At 36.6% G+C, this 20,265-nt stretch overlaps 1 protein-coding gene across 1 annotated transcript; it reads right to left on the reverse strand.

The window, feature by feature from the left end:
• Positions 1–2,470: 2,470 nt before the first annotated feature.
• Positions 2,471–5,812, reverse strand: LOC133785813 (uncharacterized). Its single transcript, XM_062225028.1, has 6 exons — positions 5,500–5,812; positions 5,158–5,412; positions 4,468–5,034; positions 3,835–4,383; positions 3,545–3,753; positions 2,471–3,196 (listed from the first exon to the last, which is right to left on the reverse strand). Exons 1-6 carry the CDS (start codon positions 5,810–5,812, stop codon positions 2,471–2,473), a joined length of 2,619 nt encoding a protein of 872 aa, XP_062081012.1.
• Positions 5,813–20,265: the final 14,453 nt, after the last annotated feature.

A 20,265-nucleotide genomic window follows, 5' to 3' on the forward strand; every position in this document is an offset into this window, starting at 1 on the left:
ACACAGTGTAACGATCCTGGATTAGGAGTTTGTTACGGTACAAGGGTCGGATTTTTGTTCCGGCTGATATAGGGATTAGACGTGATATATTGGATGAATCCCATACTACATCGTACTCACTTCATCCAGGCACCATGAAGATGTATCAGGATCTACGGACGTTGTATTGGTGGCCTGAAATGAAAAATTATGTGGTGGAGTACGTTGCCAGGTGTTTGACCTGTCAACAGGTGAAGGCTGAGCATCGGCGGCCAATGGGGTTGCTACAGCCTTTGGGTATTCCTGAGTTGAAATGGGAGGATATCAGGATGGATTTTGTGGGAAGTTTACCCAGGATAGTGGGGCTACATGACTCGGTGTGGGTGATAGTAGACATATACACCAAGTCAGGTCACTTTCTGCCAGTGAAGACGACTTATACTGTGGATCAATATGCAGAGGTGTATGTGAGGGAGATTGTACGTCTCCATGGGGTTCCCAAGTCTATAGTGTCAGACCAGGATCCTATCTTTACCTCCAAGTTTTGGGGTGGATTGCAGAAGGATATGGGGACTCAGTTGAAGTTCAGCATATCCTTTCATCCTCAGACAGATGGACAATCTGAGAGAACGTTTCAGGTATTGGAGGACATGCTCAAAGCATGCATGATAGACTTTGAGGGGGCTTGGAGTAAGTATCTCCCGTTGATTGAATTTTCGTATAACAACAGTTATCAATCAACGATTGGAGTAACTCCATATGAGATGTTATATGGGAGGAGATGTAGATCGCCCATTCATTCGGATGAGAAGGGTGGGAGGAGGAATTTGGGACTGGACATTGTTTAGAAGTCTAATGAGGCTATCAAGAAGATTCGTGCTCGAATGTTTGCTTCACAGACCAGACAGAAAAGCTACGCTGATCCTAAGCGTAGGGATGTGGAGTTCCAGGTAGGGGACCACGTGATTCTGCGAGTTTCACCACTGCGAGGGGTGAGAAGGATTGGGAAGAAGGGCAAGCTGAGCCCTAGATTCATTGGACCTTTCGAGATTCTGGAGAGGATTGGGCAGGTGGCTTACAAGTTAGCTTTGCCACTGTCCTTGTCGAGAGTTCATGACATATTCCATATTTATATGCTTCGAAAGTACGTCTCTGATACAACTCATGTGTTGAAGTATGAGGACATGGAATTTCAGACATATTTATCATAAGGGGAGCGACCTGTTCAGGTCTTAGACTAGAAAGACAAGGTTTTACAGAATAAGATGATACCTCTAGTCAAATTATTGTGGAGGAATAGCATGGTTGAGGAAGCGACCTGGGAGCTTGAGTCAGCAATGCGGGACCAAAATTCTAAATTATTCAGGTAAATTTCGATGATGAAATTCTCAGTAGTAGGGGATAGATGTAATGACCCAAAATTGTTAATAAGGCTTAAGGGCCTTGATTAGCGTGCCGGGAGGTCATAAGTGATATATATATATATGTGTGATTAAATGATTAAATGCATAATTTTGTGACATGCATGATTATATGATTATATGGATATGTGAAATGCATGATTGTGAGTATTAAATATGCATGTGGGCCATGTTTAGCTTATAAGGGCATATTTGTAATTTTGGCATGTTGAGGACGGGATTAATTGGTAAATGTTAGGAGCATTGGAGGAAATAGTGGGAACTAGGGGGAAATGACCCATTTACCCTTAGAACAATTAAAGGATTTAGGATTATATGGAGGGGCATAATGGTCTTTCGGTAGGTTGTTTATTCTTAGGAATTAAGTGAGAAGGTGGCATAACCTCATATACTCTTCTCTTTCTCTTCCACGTACTCTCTCTCTCTCTCTTTCTCACTCAAATTTTTCTCTGAAGCTAAGGAAGGAAAGAAAGGGTTGAAACCCAATCTTTGAGCTGGATTCTTTGAAGGAATTGAAGGTGATCAATTGGGAATTTAAGCTGGTTTTAAGTTGGTTCAAGCTGAGGAGAAATTTAGAGAAACTTTGAGGGGAAACCCTTGAAGAATTGAAGCAACAACCCAGGGGATTCAACTTGGATATTGGATAATTGAGCTATAAATTGAGGTAAGATTCTAAGAACTTCATCTTTAGAGTTTTTGGCTGAATTTAGATGGAATTATAGGTGTTGGTTAGTTCTGTTTTGGCTGATGATTTGAGTAGAAATTTCATTAGATATTGTTGTGATTCTTGTGTTTGAATTGGAGTGTTGATTCCTGTTTAAATTATTGGGGATTATATGATGAGGATACCCATTGGCCTTTGTGACTAGGTTTATCGCCAAGGCTCGGTGCTGAGGATCATGCTCGGAACCATATAATTTTCTCCGCTCATAATTAAAGGTAAGAAAACTGCACCCTTGCGTGGATGTGTTGGGACTAAGATTCCCTATATTTTTTTTTTATCAAGAAAAGAAATTTTATTGATCAACACAAAACCAATACAAATAACAAACCAGAGCTAAAGCTCCAACTCAATACAGACTAGAAATAAACTGAATCATTTGATTAGCTCTAGAAGCCACAAACTTAGATCTAAGCTTAAAGCCAAGAATTCTAGCTGAAACAGATGATTTAATCAAGCTGATTACAGAAGGAATCATAAGACAACTACTGTCAAAATAACATCTATTCCGAGTATGCCAAATATAATAAACTGAAGATGCAAGAACAGCTAGAGTAATCCGGTCCTTGAAACTTTTCCTGTCTGCCTCCAGCCAATTGCTCCAGTCAGAGAACTTAGAGGGCCAACAGAGACCTTGCAACCACTCAAAGATAGACTGCACTACTCTCCTTGAAAAGACACACTCAAAAAATAAATGAGAGTGACTTTCAGGCACTTGGTCATAAATCGGGCACATCAGAGAAGGAAGAGGAAAATGATAGTAAAGTAACATATCCCTTGTGACCAACTTTTGATGAATAGCTTGCCACAAAGTGAACTTGTGATTTGGCACTGAAATAGAACACCAAATTGCTTTCATGATAGGCTTTGGCCTGCTAGGTAGAAACAGGTGATAAAGCCTAGACCGAATCAATTTCCCATTTGCTGAAACATAATCCAGCAAAGAAAATGAGAGAGCTTTGCTGATCTTGATCAGTTTTTTCCAATACCAACTTGAATCTTGGTGCAAATTGTAATCCCAATTCTGAGTCCCCTTCAAGTAAATATAGTTAACCCATTTAACCCAAAGCAAATCCTGTTTAGAAGATATAGCCTAAATGAATTTAGTAAGCAACATTCGATTCCAAAGGGGCCCCTCCTTGAAACCTAACCCTCCATGACTTTTTGGGCAACAAACTTGCTCCCAAGACGTAAGATTAAATTTGCTCCTACTTCCTTTTCCTCCCCAAAGGAATAATCTGCAAAGATGGTCAATCTCCTTAAGGATACTCTGAGGTAAGAGGAAAATACTCATCCAGTAGTTCCTAATGCCCAACAGAACAGACTAAATCAGCTGAACCCGCCCTACATAGGAGAGGTTCCTACTGGCCCAAACACACAGTCTCTGTCTTATCTTCTTTAAGATTAAGTCACAATCCATTGCCTTCCATTTTATTGGTCTCAAAGGTAGGCCAAGATAAGTCAGGGGAAACTCCCCTTCAACCAGCTGGGATATATTTAGCAGAACAGATTTATCATGAACCGAAACCCCTCCAAAATAGGCTCTAGATTTTCTTTTATTGATAAGCAGACCTGATGCAGAAGAGAATTCATCTAAAGTATGCTGAATAATCTGAATAGAGCTAGTATTGGCTTTACACACAATAAGCAAATCATCAACAAAACATAGACTAATTAGATTTAATGATTTACATAATGGGTGAAATTTGAAACCTTTTTCTTTAGCTTCTTGAAACAGGGATCGAGTAAGATACTCCATAACTATAACAAAAAGCAAAGGTGAAATGGGATCACCTTGGTGAAGACCTTTACCTCCTTGAAAGCTACCATGAAGACGACCATTCAACATAAGGCAATAAGAGGCACCTCTCAAAAAATTCATGATCCATCTTATAAAACGATCAGGAAATCTTAAAGCTTTCAGCAGATTCTCTATAAAGTCCCAATCAATGGAGTCATAGGCTTTGCTCAAGTCAATCTTCAATAAACACCGAGGAGAACTATGCTTCCTTTTGTAACCCTTTAAGAGATCTTGGAGAATTAAAACATTATGAGCAAGAGTCCTATCTTTTATAAAAGCCCCTTGGTTCTGGTTGATCAACTTTGGAAGAACACCAATCATCCTATGACATAGCATTTTGGAAATGCATTTGTAAAGGGTAGTGCAGCAGGCTATTGGCCTAAAATCAGCAGCTATATTTGGGTGATCAACCTTAGGGATGAGGGTTAGAATAGTATTATTCATTGCTTTAGGAATATACCCTGTTTCAAAGAAATCAAGGATAGCCTTAGACACCTCCTTCCCTATGTCTTTCTATAAACTTTTAAAAAACCCAGCCCCAAAACCATCTGGACCAGGGCTCTTTATAGAGCTAATACTAAACATCGCTGCTTTGACATCTTTGCTTGAGAAAGGCTTGATTAGAGCCAGCTGATCTTCAACACTCAAAGTCGGACCCAGATCTGTTATGGCATAATCTGTCTTTCCTGTAGCTTTATTAGGACAACCCAGGGCAGTTTTAAAATGCTCAACATAGTGATGAATTACCTTAGGATAGTTGTCCTCAACACTGCCATCTTCTGTTATATAAGACGCTATTCTATTAGCTCTCTTCCTTTGCTTCATATAGGCGTGAAAGTAGGAGGAATTTTCATTACCAAATTGGAGCCACTCTATCTTACTTTTTTGTCTAAGGAAGCTGCCATAGATCTTCTCTTGGTTTTTAAATCTCATAAATGATATTCTCTCAGCTGAACTTATGATTTGATTCTGCGAGTCAGAAAAGAGCTCAGACTTTGCCTTTTGATGCTCAACTTTACTATCCTCAAAATTCCTAGCCACATCCCCAATAATCTTCCAATTAAACTTCTTCAACTCGTGCTTAAGCCGAATAAGTTTCCATGAAATCTGATCTAAACCACACCCCTTGGTTCTTAAGTCTTTGTTCTAGTTAGATAGGGCAGTGATTCTGAATTGAGGGTGGTTTGTCTACATATTATAGAACAGAAAAGGAGCTATACCCTCATTTAAAATACCTGTTCGTTTCAGAATAACAACACAATGGTCTGAAGTCACTTCCCAACGAGCAGCAGCTATAACAGAAGGGAAAATGTCCAGCCAGTCCTCATTGACAAAAACCCTGTCTAGTTTAGACCAAGTGTAAAATGAGCCCAGTAATTTCATTTCTTCCACCAGACCAAGATCAAGCCAATTCCTAGCATCTTCAAGCTTTTTTTTCGAAATACATCTACCACCTCTTCTGTCACTAGGATCAAAAGCAGCATTAAAATCTCCAATAATAAGCCATGGGTTAATAGGAAGAGGAATATTAGACAACTCTGACTAGAGAAATTTCCTGGCTTCCAATTGATTAGAACCATATACCACAGTAAGGCAAAACTCTTGGCCAGTGATACAAAACCGAACTCTACAATGCAGAAATTGATAATGATCTTTAATAACTTCCACTTTGACCCAGCTATCCTTCCATATCAAAAGAATTCGACCCTCCAACCTCATACTATTATGATAATTCCAACCCTGAAAACTAGTTTCCATTACTTCCTTCAGTTTATCAACCTTAATTTTTGTTTCTAGAAGAGCTCCAATACCAATCTTATTCATCTGGCAGACATCCAAAATAGTTATCTGCTTATTCTTCTTATTTATACCTCTAACATTCCAACTCATTATATTGAAATTGTCCATTCAAGTTCAATAATAATGAAGGGTCATTAAGAGACTACTTCTGTTCTTGAAGAACACTGAAAGTATTTTTAATATTCTAGTCTGTAACAGGGGATTTCGATTTCAATGTACCTGGGTTTTTCGGGGTAGTCCACCCTTGATCCTTTAGAAGTTCCTCATGTTGGGGTATCGGTTCCTTTTTTGATGAGGTCTGAGATGAGTTATCCTGGCCTTGTTATGATATGCCATGTGAGCATGATATAAACAACCTAAGAGAGTCGAGGCTGATAATTGCGCACAGGATCTGGCTCGACCATTGAGAGCTGAGATTAGCCAGATAAAACACTTGACTCGGCCTAAGCGAGCCGGAGTCAGTGCGTTAAACAGAGGGTGCGGCCTAAGGGCGTCAACCCTGAGTATTGTATGATGATTGTGATAAATATGTTTACTGTTGTTAATCTGATGCTTATAGCTTGTTGAATATCTGGACAAATGATTGGTGATTCATTGACTGTCATTACTGGTTAGATTGTGTGTCTGCTATGGCATTTTGAATATCTGGTTATTTGTCTTGCGAATCATTTGATTATCATTATTGATTATGCTATGTTGTTATGGTTTTCTTCTGGGTCTTGGCTCATGGGTGCTATGTGGTGCAGGTAAATGCAAGGGTGAGATGGATCCACCATGAGTTGGAGAGCTCTGGGGGTGAGGTGTACATTGTCAGCTGCTCAACCACCATGGTTGAGGGATTGTACATGGACAGAAACCTAAAATGTGTATTTTGCCATTAGAGTGGCCTTGATTGTATATAACATTTGGAATTTTGTGAGTTTATACTTTAAACCCTGTTTTTGGGATCCCATGTACTAAACAGTTATCAAAATCAAAATTATCCATTTACCAAATTTTTTTAATCCTAACCTGTTTATGACTTTAGGATCACATTTTTATTCAAATGACTTGACTAGCAAGTCTTGCACTATTTTAAACACACAGTGTAACGGTCTTGGTTGTCTAGGGCATTATACATATATTTGAACGTAAAAGTGCATTTTCATACGACGTGCATACGTGGGAGCGTTGTTAAAAAGTGACATTAAAAACAATAATTCCTATAAGCTTATTTCTTGCTTTTTCAAATTATATTCAGCAACTTGGTTTCTTGGTTTCTTTATTATTATTTGTTTCTTTAGATCTCAAAGTTTGATTAAACCATTTAATACATTATTTTTACTTCGTAAAAATAATTCATTTAGCTTTTTCTTAATTCCTCATAAAATAATAATTCAATTTATTCTTTTAAATTGCATAGAAAAATAACATAATAAGTAGTCATTTAGAAATTCTCATTAAATTTATTGTTTCCTTTAGAAAAATATAGCATTTCTAAATTAATAAAAATTACATGATTAAAATGATAATTCATAATTTTAAAGTGTGGGAAAAATATATTTTCATTTATATTATTTAAGGCTTGAATTATGTAGGTGAAAGATCCTTTAATTTTAAACAAAATAATTATTTTAACTTATTAACATAAACTTTTTGCAACTCTTTATTTTATTTAAAAATCATAAGTGAATTTAAACCAAAATATTTTCCTCATTTAAACAAAAAAAAAAAACTACACTTTAATAATAATGTGAAAATTCATGATTATATTTAAAAAAAAAATATCAATTTTACACATACATAACTTATGACATAATTTATTCAATACACTCACATTATTTATCTCATTTAAAAGACATTTCTTAATTTTAATCAAAAATTCCAACAACTAATATTTCTTTCAAAATCTCAAATATAGATAAAAATCACATTTTTTTTCTTTGCAAAAATCAGCATGTGTTAATTTGATAAAACTCCATTTAAATGTGAAATAAAATACCATTTTATTTAAATAAAAATAAAATTACCATTAGAAACATCACATGATCATTTAAAACATTGTTTCACCATTATAAAAAAATCAGCAAGCATAATGAACATGGAATTCATCTTTAATTCATGCTTTAAAAAAAAAAACTCAAACCATAACCTTCATGTATCACTAAATTATCATTTATAAAAGACTCAAGATTAATTCTCAATTTAACCAATTACCCTAGCATGTTTCTAATGAGTATAGGTGAGACAAAACAAAAACAACACAGCATGCATCAAAAAACAAATCATAGCTTTCAAAGGAGAATGAATCCTAGTGTTCTTGCTATTCAAAATATCAAACCCACACATGTATTCATCATAGCAATATTATTTTAAAAACATACTAGAACCCTAGATCATGCCTATGCCGAAACCACATCACCAAAATCCATAAAAAATCAATGATAAAATTAAACCAAATTTAGCGTACATGATCTCGACTTTGGAGATGAAATAAGAACATCAAATCATGCATAACATGAAACCCTTTCATGATTTTCTATAAACATCAACTATTCAAGAAATGAATAATATAACAACAAACTTTTCATTACCTCGTTATAGTAAACACAAGATTGATCAATCCTTGGCAACCTAAGGATATTCAAAATACACCACAATGAAAATAAAATCTTAGAATTAAGAAGAAGAGGGCTTAAACTTAGAGGATTCAAAAATCCACAAAAGTACACACATACCCCAAATTTTGAATCATTCTTCTTTTTTTCTCCTTCTCCTTCTTTCTCTTGTTTCTTTCTCTAAATGGGCGACCAAAGTTTTTCAAAAAATGGTAGAAAGGGGCTTCATGACCTATTTATAGGTGATGTCTAGGTTTTTTTTCTTTCTAAAATCATAAAAGTTAATTTCTTATAAATTTATTTAATTCCATTAACTAATTAATTAAATAAATACATTTTGATTTACCCAAAAAGACAGCTGCAATTGTCCACTCCCAATCCTTCCTTGCCTTTCTACACTAAAAGGAAAAAAAGTCATTTTTATAGCTCTAAGGTCCTGCGACATGGGGTTGGGTTTTCACCCGTTTCTGTTGCGATTTAGGAAAATTGCTATTTCACTAAAAATGTAGATCATTTTATTAGCTTTCTAACGTTATCAGCTGTGTCTGAATCGAATATCCATAGCCCACGTTATACCTGTTTTACTGATGTTGGGTCTAGGGTTACATGAATTCAAGAATGACAACTCTATCCCTTCTCAACATTTGTTTCCCATTTTTTTTTCTTGTGTGAACACAAGCCTTCTAGAGTATTCTCTCTTTATTTCTCTTTCTTTATATATATATATATATTCTAAATAAATAAAATAGATCTAATAAAAGGAAAATAATAAAATGTGTACAAAATTTATTACATGCACACCGTGAAATCATGCACATGCACACAAACAATCACTAAGGTGCATCTCTACTTACCATGTACCTTGGTATATTCAATAAAAAATCATTTTATTCGCAAATTCAATTAATAAATTAATAAAATAATTAACAATTAAATTCACAAAATTTCTACCATACAGTTCTAACAATAAAAAAATAATTCATAATACTTAACAATTAAATAAAACAAAGCACAAAATTAATAAATAAAAAATTGGTGCGCAACAATATACCCTCCTTAAATGGAATTTCGTCCCAAAATTCTTTCTTTCCAAATAACTTAGGATATCTTTCTCTCATGTCCTCCTCCAACTCCCATGTTGCTTCTCGTTCCGTACTATTCTTCCACAAGACCTTAAGTAATGGAATTTTTTGGATCTTAGTTCATTGATTCCCTTTTCAATAACACGTTCTGGCTGTTCATCATAACTCAAGTCCTACTTCAGCTGTAACGGCTTGTAACTCAAAACATGAGAGGGATTTGACACGTGCTTACGCAACATCGAGATGTGAAAGAGATTATGCGTTTTGGCTAGTGTTGGGGGCCGTGCCAAACATTACGAAACCTTCCCTACCCTGTCTAAAATCTCAAATGGACCTATATATCTCAGGCTCAACTTATCTTTCTTTCCAAAATGCATAACACCTTTCATCGACGAGACTCTCAAGAATACAAACTCGCCGACTGAAAACTCGATGTCCCTTATCTTAAGGTCCACGCAAACATTTTGCCCTCTTGCGCGGTAAGCATCCTTTGGCTAATTTTCTCGATCGCCTCAATGGAATCCCTAACTGCCTTGGGGCCTAAAATCTGTTTCTCCCCAATTTCATCCCAGTATCAAGGAGATCTACACTTGCGCGCATAAAGCATCTCATAAGGATCCATCCCAATAGTGGATTGATAATTGTTATTATAGGAGAACTCCACTAGGGGTGGGTATCGGTTCCAAGACTCTGAAAAGTCTAAAGCACATCATCTCAACATGTCCCCTAGAATCTGTATAGTTCTCTCAGACTGCCCATCGATCTGAGGATGAAACGCGATGCTAAACTTTAACCTTGTTCCCATAGCTCTCTGTACTCCCTTCCAAAATTTTGATGTGAACACTGATCCTCAATCAGAAATTATCAACATTGGAACCCCATGAAGTCTCACTATATCACTCACATATAATTCTACATATTGGTCCGCCGAGTAGGTGGTCTTAACTGGCAGAAAATGGGCGGACTTAGTGAGCCTATCCACTATTACCCAAGCAGAATCATACTGCTTTGTGGTCCTGGGTAGCCCTTCCACAAAATCCATTGTTATATCCTCCCATTTCCATTCCGGGACGTAAAGCGGTTGAAGTAACCCTGCTGGCCTTTGGTGTTCAACTTTGACTTGCTAGCATGTCAAGCATCTGGCAATAAACTCAGCAATATCCCTCTTCATTCTGGGCCACCAATATAGCGCCTTAAGGTCTTGGTACATCTTCGTGGACCCTGGGTGTAAGGAGTAGGGTGTTGTATACGCCTCTTTCATAATACCTTATTTAATCTTGCCATTATTAGGCACACAAATCCGATCCTTATACTGTTGCAATCCACCATTAAACATAGTGATGTCACCGCTATCACCATTTTGTACCAAACCTCCTGCTTTATAAGGGCTTCATCTATTTTCTGTCCTTCTCTAATTTGTTCCAGTAGGGAGGATTGTAGCATAAGGTTTGTTAGGCCTCTTTTCACGAACTCAATACCGACATTTATAATCTCTTTCTGGAGAGGTACCTCTATATTTTTCAGTGTGAACACTACTGCTGCCAATTCAAGATCAAAGGTAGGTTATCTTTGCTCATACTGTCTCTAGGTGTATGCTACCCTTTTCCCATTCTGCATCTACACACACTCCATGCCGTTCTTAGATGCATTACAACACTCCACAAACATCCCTCTTCAGTGGGAACACAAAGGATAGGTGCAGAGATTAACTTATTTCTCATAGTCTGAAATTTTTCTTCACATCTCTCTGCCCAAGTGAACTTCAGGTGCTTGCGGGTCAGATTGGTCAAGGGTGTTGCGATCTTGGAAAAGTCCTCAACGAACTTCCGATAGTAACCTACTAGTCCTAAGAAACTTCGAACCTCAAAGGCATTCTTGGGTTGGTGCCAGTCTCTAATGGCCTCAATCATTGATGGGTCCATTATTATTCCATCTTTGGACACTATATGCCCTAGGAGAGTCGCTTGTTCTAACTAGAATTCACACCTGGAAAACTTAGCGTAGGGTTGATGTTCTTGAAGGTTGTTAAGCATCAGTCGTAAATGCTCATCATGCTCTTTCTTAGTCTTAGATTAGATTAAGACGCCATCTATGAACACCACTACGAACTTATCCAAAATGTCCTTGAATACTATATTCATCATATTTATAAATTTTGCTGGGGCATTCGTGAATCCAAAAAACATCACTAAGAATTCATAGTGCCCTTAGGGGGTTCTTAATGCCGTCTTTGGAATATCTCCCTCCTTCACCTTTAACTGATAGTACCTGGATCGCATATCAATCTTTGAGAACATCGCTGCCTCTTGCAGTTGATCAAAGAGGTCATCTATCCTGGGAAAATGATACTTGTTCTTAATGGTGACCTTATTAAGTTCTCGGTAATCGATGCACTTTCTCATACTTTCGTCTTTATTTTTCACAAACAGAACTTGTGATCCCCATGGCAAATGACTAGGTCTTATGAACCCCTTCTCCAACAATTCCTGTAGTTGCTACTTGAGTTCCTTCAAGTCTAAAGGTTCCATTCGATAGGGTGCTTTAGATATTAGTGTTGTTTCTGGTGCAAGTTCGATCACAAATTCAATTTCTTTGTCCGGAGGTAATCCTGGTAATTCCTTGGGAAAAACATCCGGAAACTCGCAAACAATATGCATATTCTCTGGTTTCAACTCTGTTTCCTTGGATTTATCCACCACACTAGCCAGAAATGTCAAACAACCATGTTGCATCATATTCCGTGTTTCCAGAGCCGATATTATGGGTGTACGAAAACCGCTACTTCTCCTTTGAAAGAAAAGAGCTCTCCTTCTTTCGGTCTGAATTCCACAGTCTTCCTCTGACAGTCAATTGACGCTCCATGTTTGGATAACCAATCCATGCCAAGTATGACATCATAGTCTGGTATATGTAGTTCTATAAGGTCTTTCGGGCACTCCCTGTCCTCTATCGTTATAGGTGTTGACTGTAACCACCTATGTAGAGTCCCAAATTCGCTAATAAGGCTTAGGTCCTTGATTAGCATGCCTGGAGGGAAATAATTGAGTTAATTATGTTAATATGAGAATTTGATGATTATGTGATTATAAATGCATGTTTAGGTGAATTAAATATGCATGTGGATCCATTTGGCTAGTAAGGGCATATTTGTAATTTTAGCCCATTGAGGGCATAAATGTGATATTTGTGTATATTGTGATTGATACCACGAGTGAGTGGTGATATATTTGTGATGCACGATCTGAGACGGACCTAGGGAGCAGTTTAGCTAAAAAGTCACAACGGGGTCAAATACTCGGCTCGGGAGGAGCCTAGGGGTATTTTGGGAATGTTATGTGTGTTCGGGAATTATTTAGTAACGGGTAGTAATTTAGTAATGTTTTGGACATGTTGGGATTAAACGGGGATTTATAGGAACACTCGAGGAATTAACGGGATTTGGAAAATGACGAAATTGACCTTAGTGGCACTTGAGGACTTAGATTGACTTAAGGGGTAGTTTGGTCTTTTGGCAGGGGATATACATGGTTTGGAGTAGGCTGAGTAGCGTAGAGAAGTCACTAGAACTAAGGAGAAGGAAGGGAAAATAGAAACACTCTCTCTCTCTCTCTCTCTCTGTGAGCTCTTTTTCTTATCCTCTAGAAGACTTATTTGAATTTTGGAGTTTTGGAGGAGAAACTCAAAACTAAAGCTTGGAACTTGGGGAGGATAAGCCTAGGGTGCTGAAGAGCTGGATTTAGCTCAAAAATCTTCATTGAGGTAAGGTTGGTTTCACGTTTTGAGGATCAATTTGGTTGAGATTGAATTTAGTTGAGCTTTTGGACTTAAGACTGGCTTTGTTGAGAATTGGGATGAGTTATTTAGTTTCTGGGGTTCTAGCACTGCTTAAGGTGTCTTACAATGATTGTGGGACTCAATTTTGATTTTGGGGGTGTGTTTAGAATGATTTTTAGGGAAGTTAGCTTGTAGAATTGCATGAAATTTCTGGGTTTGGAGGCTCGAGTCGCGACCCTGTTCTTCAGGCATCGCAGCCCATGTGTGTCGAAGAGGCTGGAAGCCTCTGTCTGCCCAGGCGCGCTGCGACCCAAGGTTTGGAGCGCTGCGGGCCGTGTCCCTCAACAGAGAGGCATTTTGCCTCTGACTTGAGCATGTCTTAGCCCTTAAGGGGCTGGGTCGTGGCTCAAATTCAAAATATTGGTTGTTTGAAGTTTTTTAGCTCAGGAACCCAAATGTTAAGGCTCGAGAAGGATTTTACCACTCGGTTTGGTAGAATCCAAAGTCCTAGAGGCTAGATTCATATTCTGAAATTATTTATTGGATTAGAGCTTGATGGATGGCTATTGTAAATGCGTTGTGACTAGGTTTTCAGCGAGGGTCAGGTTAGAGGAATGTGCTGCGGTGCTCAAGAAGCTTGGGACACAGGTAAGAAAATTGTTGTACCCGTAGAGCAGGGCGTGGCCCTATTGTTTGTATTGCAGGGCATGGCCTTATGTGAATGAATTGTAGGGCATAGCCCTATTGTTTATGTTTAGTATATGTTTAAATAAATGGGTATATTATGCTATGTAGTGCATATTTGTGAATGAACGACGATGGCCAAGAACGGCAAAAAGCAAGTGCGGCAAGGGGCCGGGAATGACGTTGATCATGCGGAGTGCAAAGCCGAGTATGGCAAGGGGTCGGGAACAGCGTTGAGCACATGGAGTGTAGGCCATTAGGATGAGACCCTCCTAGAATGCTAGAGTCATCCTCTCGGTGAAGACCGTGAACCCAGGGCCTGGTAAAGCGTCTAGGACGGCATGCCTGCTATGTGTTTAGCCTGTTGGTTGTTTTGTTTTATGTTGTTGATAGATATGCATATGTTATTTGCTTTGTGTTGAGTTTTCTTCCTGGACTTCAGCTCACGGGTGCTCTATGGTGCAGGTAAGGGCAAGGGAAACGTCGACCAATCATGAGTACGGAGAGCGTGGAGCGATGGGTACATGTTCGGCTTACCTGGCTGCTACGGCCAGGGTTGTTTTGCGAAAATGAAATGTACTATAATAATTTTTTTGTCGCCTAAGTCAAGCAAGTGTATATTTTTATATGTAATATATTTTCTAAATAGAATTTTGGGATCCCAACTGTAAAAAATTTCGAGATTTTAATGTATAACCAAATGTTTTGTATTTAATAACTTTTAACAGGTTTTATCTCAGTTTAGTCACACTTTTAACCTAAAACCTCGATTAGCGAGTTTATGTCACGTTTTAAACTCACTTAGTAACGAATTTAAGGAGGTATGGCGTTACAACCTAGTTGACAACATCATGTCTCCCGACGGTAACATTGTACTAAAACTATGATCAAACATTTTATAAGGCATACCCAACTTATCAATCATATTCATGGAAATATAAGAGTGAGTCACTCCAGAATCAATAAGGACTCTACTCATCATACCAGATATAGGGAGCTGACATATGATTACGGTGTTACTGTTGGCTGCTTCATTTTGGGTTAAAGCAAAAACTCGTGCTGGCACTAGGTTGCTGTTACTATCCTATCCTGCTTTCCAATGTGGGAAATCTTGTCTCAGATGTCCTGCCTGACCGCACTTATAACATTTGTTGGTGTCATCTTGACATTCTCCCATATGTCGTCTCAAGCATTTAGGACAGCTGGGGTTCTCAACTTTATTTCTTTGGTGATTCCCACGGTTTCAATCATTATTGTGACTGTTGCGGTTGTTGTGATTTCCATTGAGAGCTGTGACCTTGGGCCTTTTGTCAGTGCCACTGCTTTGACCCTATTAGGCCTCCTCTTATTACTCTCTTGAAAGAATTTACTCATATTAGCTTCTATCCTTGTAGCATCTTCCTTCCATATACAACTCTTCATGCATTCAATGTCTAAAGCTTTGTCCAGAATCTCAGCATAGCTAAATGGCTTTGTACTGGTCATTTTGACATCCTTGGCAATCATAGGCTTCAGTCCCCCTTATGAATCCTTTAACACTCATGACCTTTTTTGAGACTATCTCAGGTGAAAACATTGCCAGACTGTCATAAACTCATTAACTCTTGTTGCTAGTACTGTCATACTCTGTGACTGAAAGACTACCTTGTGTCAGTGTCATAAACTCATTAACTCTAGTTGCTAGTACTGTAGCATTGTAATACTTTTTGCTGAAAACTTGTACAAAGTCAGCCCAAGTCATGGTGTCTAAAGTTTGTGTCTTCTTAACCATGTCCCACCAAATTCTAGCACCCATTTTTAGGATTGTTAATTATCTTTTTGTCCCTGGAAATCCTTAGTCTGTACTAGTAGCCTTTGTCTTATTTTGTCATGTCGCAACTCATTACTTATACTCATTGTTGCGTCAGTTCGTAGCTTGTCATTGTACTCTATGTTCAAATATGTTATCGTGGATTTACTCACCTCTCCGCCTCCTTAGTCTCCATTTACTCCATTGAGGTTTTGTTGTTATTTGTTACTAAATGTGGTGGCGTGCCCACTTTGTGTGCTACTCTGCTACTGCACGTATCCCTTTAGTTAACAATATCACCTTGCAAGATAATGTCGTGGGGTAAAATCCCTAACCTATGTCTATATTAACAATCACGTCGCAAGCCTTATGTGTCCTTTGATCTTGATAGTGTCCAGTTATATTATCATTGACATATTCCATTCTTCTCTTTTCTTGAAACTTGATAGTGTCATACTTGTGATTTCCTATGGTGCATCTCATCCATTAAATACGTTCATTCACAACAAACATCTTCCGGGGAACTGATATCCACTCATCTTCATCGTTTACATCATCTATATGAACCCTTGATATCCAACTGATCTCATTGAGAAGTTTCTTTCTAGAAGTCCTAATTACTAGAGGCATACTTTCTTCACAACAATTACAAAACTACAAAATTTAAAAGTAGGAAAGAATATAGATAACATTTAGAGCAAGTACTTACGACACGGTGAGGTGAGATTTTATCGTCTTTAGCGTGTATGTGGAGCAACTACTTGGAAACATGGACAACCATCTTTGATACCATTTGTAAAATGCCCTAGACTAATAGTTTGTAAAACATCTCCACGCTCATCAACTTATAGAAGAAAACCTCTTATTATATGAAAATTCTAGTGGAGCCCTGCTAAAACATGCAAGTTGGGCCCAATAGTTTAGAATAAAATAAAATTTCTCATGCAACGTTTTTAAAATATAAATATAGTTCAAGTCCCACTGATAAGTTTTGAAACCAAAATAAAACATAACATCATTCCTTAAAAATGGCGTTTAAGTTGATCGTTTACTCGCCCATAGGATACCCCCACGCCATACACACTCTAACGAAACTCCCCACATCACCACGTGTGCCAAAGAGAAACCTTATTTACTACCTGAAAGGGAAGGTAAGGGGGTGAGCTAAAATCTAAGTAAGGAAATACAAACAACAAACAAAGAAAAACACAACAAAGATATAATCATATCGTAATACTCATACAACATCATATCAATACATCATCATACATAGTACTTAACGTCATCATCATACATCATACATAAACATTATGATCATACATCATACATGAACATCATCATCATACATCATACATAAATGTTATCATCATACATCATACAAAAACGTCATCATCATACATCATGCATCGTTATCATGCATCATATATCATTAACATATTCAAAACATCATCATCATCACATCCTTGTAAACATGGCCCCTCTCTTGTCCATGTCACATCTTGAGGTAAGCAGGAGGCTCTGGTCCTTGAATAACCTTGGCACGTCCACCCTATGAGTTACGTCGTGCCTTAGTAACTCAGGTTACGTCTTTATATCCTTAGTAACCCCTTTGTTCTGTCGCGTTCAACACGCTAACAACCTTTTACTTTTCATACAACATACAAAATACATGCAATTCAGTCATATCAATACAAGGAAATACATGATTCATCAAATTTATCACATCATCTCATTATAGCAATTCATACTTCATATCACATAGTACATCATTATACATAGCACATATCCTCATACAAACCAATCTTACCACTCCATAGCATAAATAAAAGATTATATCTAACTTTCGTGCCTCGGGTCTGCAAAGCAAAAATGGAGCAAACTTCACAACGAGCCTATAATCATAATCAAATAGTACTCTTTAGCATCACATGAGATTTCTTGTGCCCAACACATATACCATGTGTACATGGGCCATGCACACATGGTGCAACTTATACATAATGTCCTAAACAAGCACATTTTTCACATAGAACCACAAAAGAATAATGTCAATTCTACTTATTATTCATGCATTGTTTTCATGTAAAAATTATATGGTTGAATAATAGGCATGTATTTGAATGTAAAAGTGTATTTGCATGCGACATGCATACGTGGGAGCTAGCATTGTTAAAAAGTGACGTTAAAAACGATAATTCCTAGATGCTTATTTCTTACTTTTTCAAATAAAAATCAGCAACATGGTTTCTTTACTATTATTTGTTTCTTTAGATCTCAAAGTTTGATTAAACCTTTTAATACATTATTTTTACTTGATAAAAATAATTCATTTATCTTTTTCCTAATTCCTCATAAAATAATAATTCCATTTATTCTTTTAAATTTCATAGAAAAATAACATAATATGTAGTCATTTAGAAATACTCATTAAATTTCTTGTTTCCTTAAGAAAAATATAGCCTTTCTAAATTAATAAAAATTACATGATTAAAATGATAATTCATAATTTCAAAGTGTTTTTTCACTTATATTATTTAAGGCTTGAATTATGTAGGTGAAAGATCCTTTATTTTTAAACAAAATAATAATTTTAACTTATCAACATAAACTTTTTGCAACTCTTTATTTTTTTTTAAATTCATAAGTGAATTTAAACCAAATTATTTTCCTCATTTAAATAAATAAATAAAAAAAACTACACTTTAAAAATAATGTTAAAATTCATGATTATATTTAAAAATATATATATCATTTTTACACATACATAACTTAGGACATAATTTATTTGATACACCCACATTATTTATCTCATTTAAAAGACATTTCTTAATTTTAATTAAAAATTCTAGCAACTAATATTTCATCCAAAATCACAAACTTGGATAAAAATCACATTTTTTCTTCACAAAAATCAGCATGTGTTAATTTGATAAAACTCCATTTAAATGTGAAATAAAACACTCTTTTATTTACATAAAAATCAAACTATCATTAGAGACATCACATGAGGATTTAAAACATTGTTTCACCAATTTTACTCACCAATTATAAAAAATCAGCAAGCATAATGAACATGGAATTCATCTTTAATTCATGCTTTTAAAAAAAAAAAAAACTCAAACCATAACCTTCATGTATCACTAAATTATCATTTATAAAAGACCCAAGATTAATTCTCAATTTAACCAATTACCCTAGCATGTTTCTAATGAGTATAGGTGACACAAAACAAAAACAACACAGCATGCATCAAAAATCAAACCATAGCTTTCAAAGGAGAATGAATCCTAGTGTTCTTGCTATTCAAAATATCAAACCCACACATGTATTCATCATAGCAACATTATTTTAAAAACATACTAGAACCCTAGATCATGCCTATGCCGAAACCACATCACCAAAATCCATAAAAAAATTCAATGATGAAATCAAACCAAATTTAGCGTACATGATCTCGACTTTGGAGATGAAATAAGAACATCAAATCATGCATAACATGAAACCCTTTCATGATTTTCTATAAACATCAACCATTCAAGAAATGAATAATATAACAACAAACTTTTCATTACCTCGTTATAATAAACACAAGATTGATCAATCCTTGGCAACCTAGGGATATTCGAAATACACCACAATGAAAATAAAATCTTAGAATTAAGAAGAAGAGGGCTTAGACTTAGAGGATTCAAAAATAAAAAAAAGTACACACATACCCCAAATTTTGAATCATTCTTCTTCTTTTCTCCTTCTCCTTCTTTCTCTTGTTTCTTTCTCTAAATGGGCGACCAAAGTTTTTCAAAAAATGGTAGAAAGGGGCTTCTGGATAGGTGATCTCTAGGTTTTTTTTTTCTAAAATAATAAAAGTTAATTTCTTATAAATTTATTTATTAATTCCATTAACTAATTAATTAAATAAATACATTTTGATTTACCCAAAAAGGAAGCTACAATTTTCCACTCCCTCTTTCCTTCCTTGGCTTTCTACACTAAAAAGGGGAAAAGAAAAGTAATTTTCGTAGCTCTAAGGTCCTGTGACTTTGGTCTAGGTTTTGACCACATTTTGTTGCATTTAGGAAAAATGCTATTTCACAAAAAACATAGATAATTGCATTAGCTTTCTAACGGTAACTGTTGTGTCTGAATCTAATATACACAACCTAAGTTATACATATTTTACTGAGGCTGGGTCCGGGTTACGAGAATTCAATAATGACAACTCTATCCCTTCTCAACATTTGTTTCTTGTTGATGCAACAACTTTGCCGTTCTATATCTGGAGGTACTTTCCGACAAATTCTGATTCTTTGGTCCTTCTCCGATGATGTAGATAACTTTTGCCGATTGTTGAACCATCGGGAGTACTTGCAAGAAAGACACTCCGATGCCTAAGTCAGATTTTCGATACCTTCATCTGAATAAGAGCCCAGTATTTATAGAACAAAAATGTGAGGTGATTAGTTGGTTAAGCTGATTCCCTGATTGGTGGGTGGAATAACTGAATTTCCCTCCAAAATACATTTGAATCAATTAAATGTGCAGAGGTCAGAGGCGTAGACCGCCTCTGACTCATGGCTTCTGACATTGGAGCTTCTGCAGGGTCAAAACGATCAATTT

The sequence above is a fragment of the Humulus lupulus genome, chromosome 6 (assembly GCF_963169125.1).
Source record: "Humulus lupulus chromosome 6, drHumLupu1.1, whole genome shotgun sequence".
NCBI lineage: Eukaryota > Viridiplantae > Streptophyta > Magnoliopsida > Rosales > Cannabaceae > Humulus > Humulus lupulus.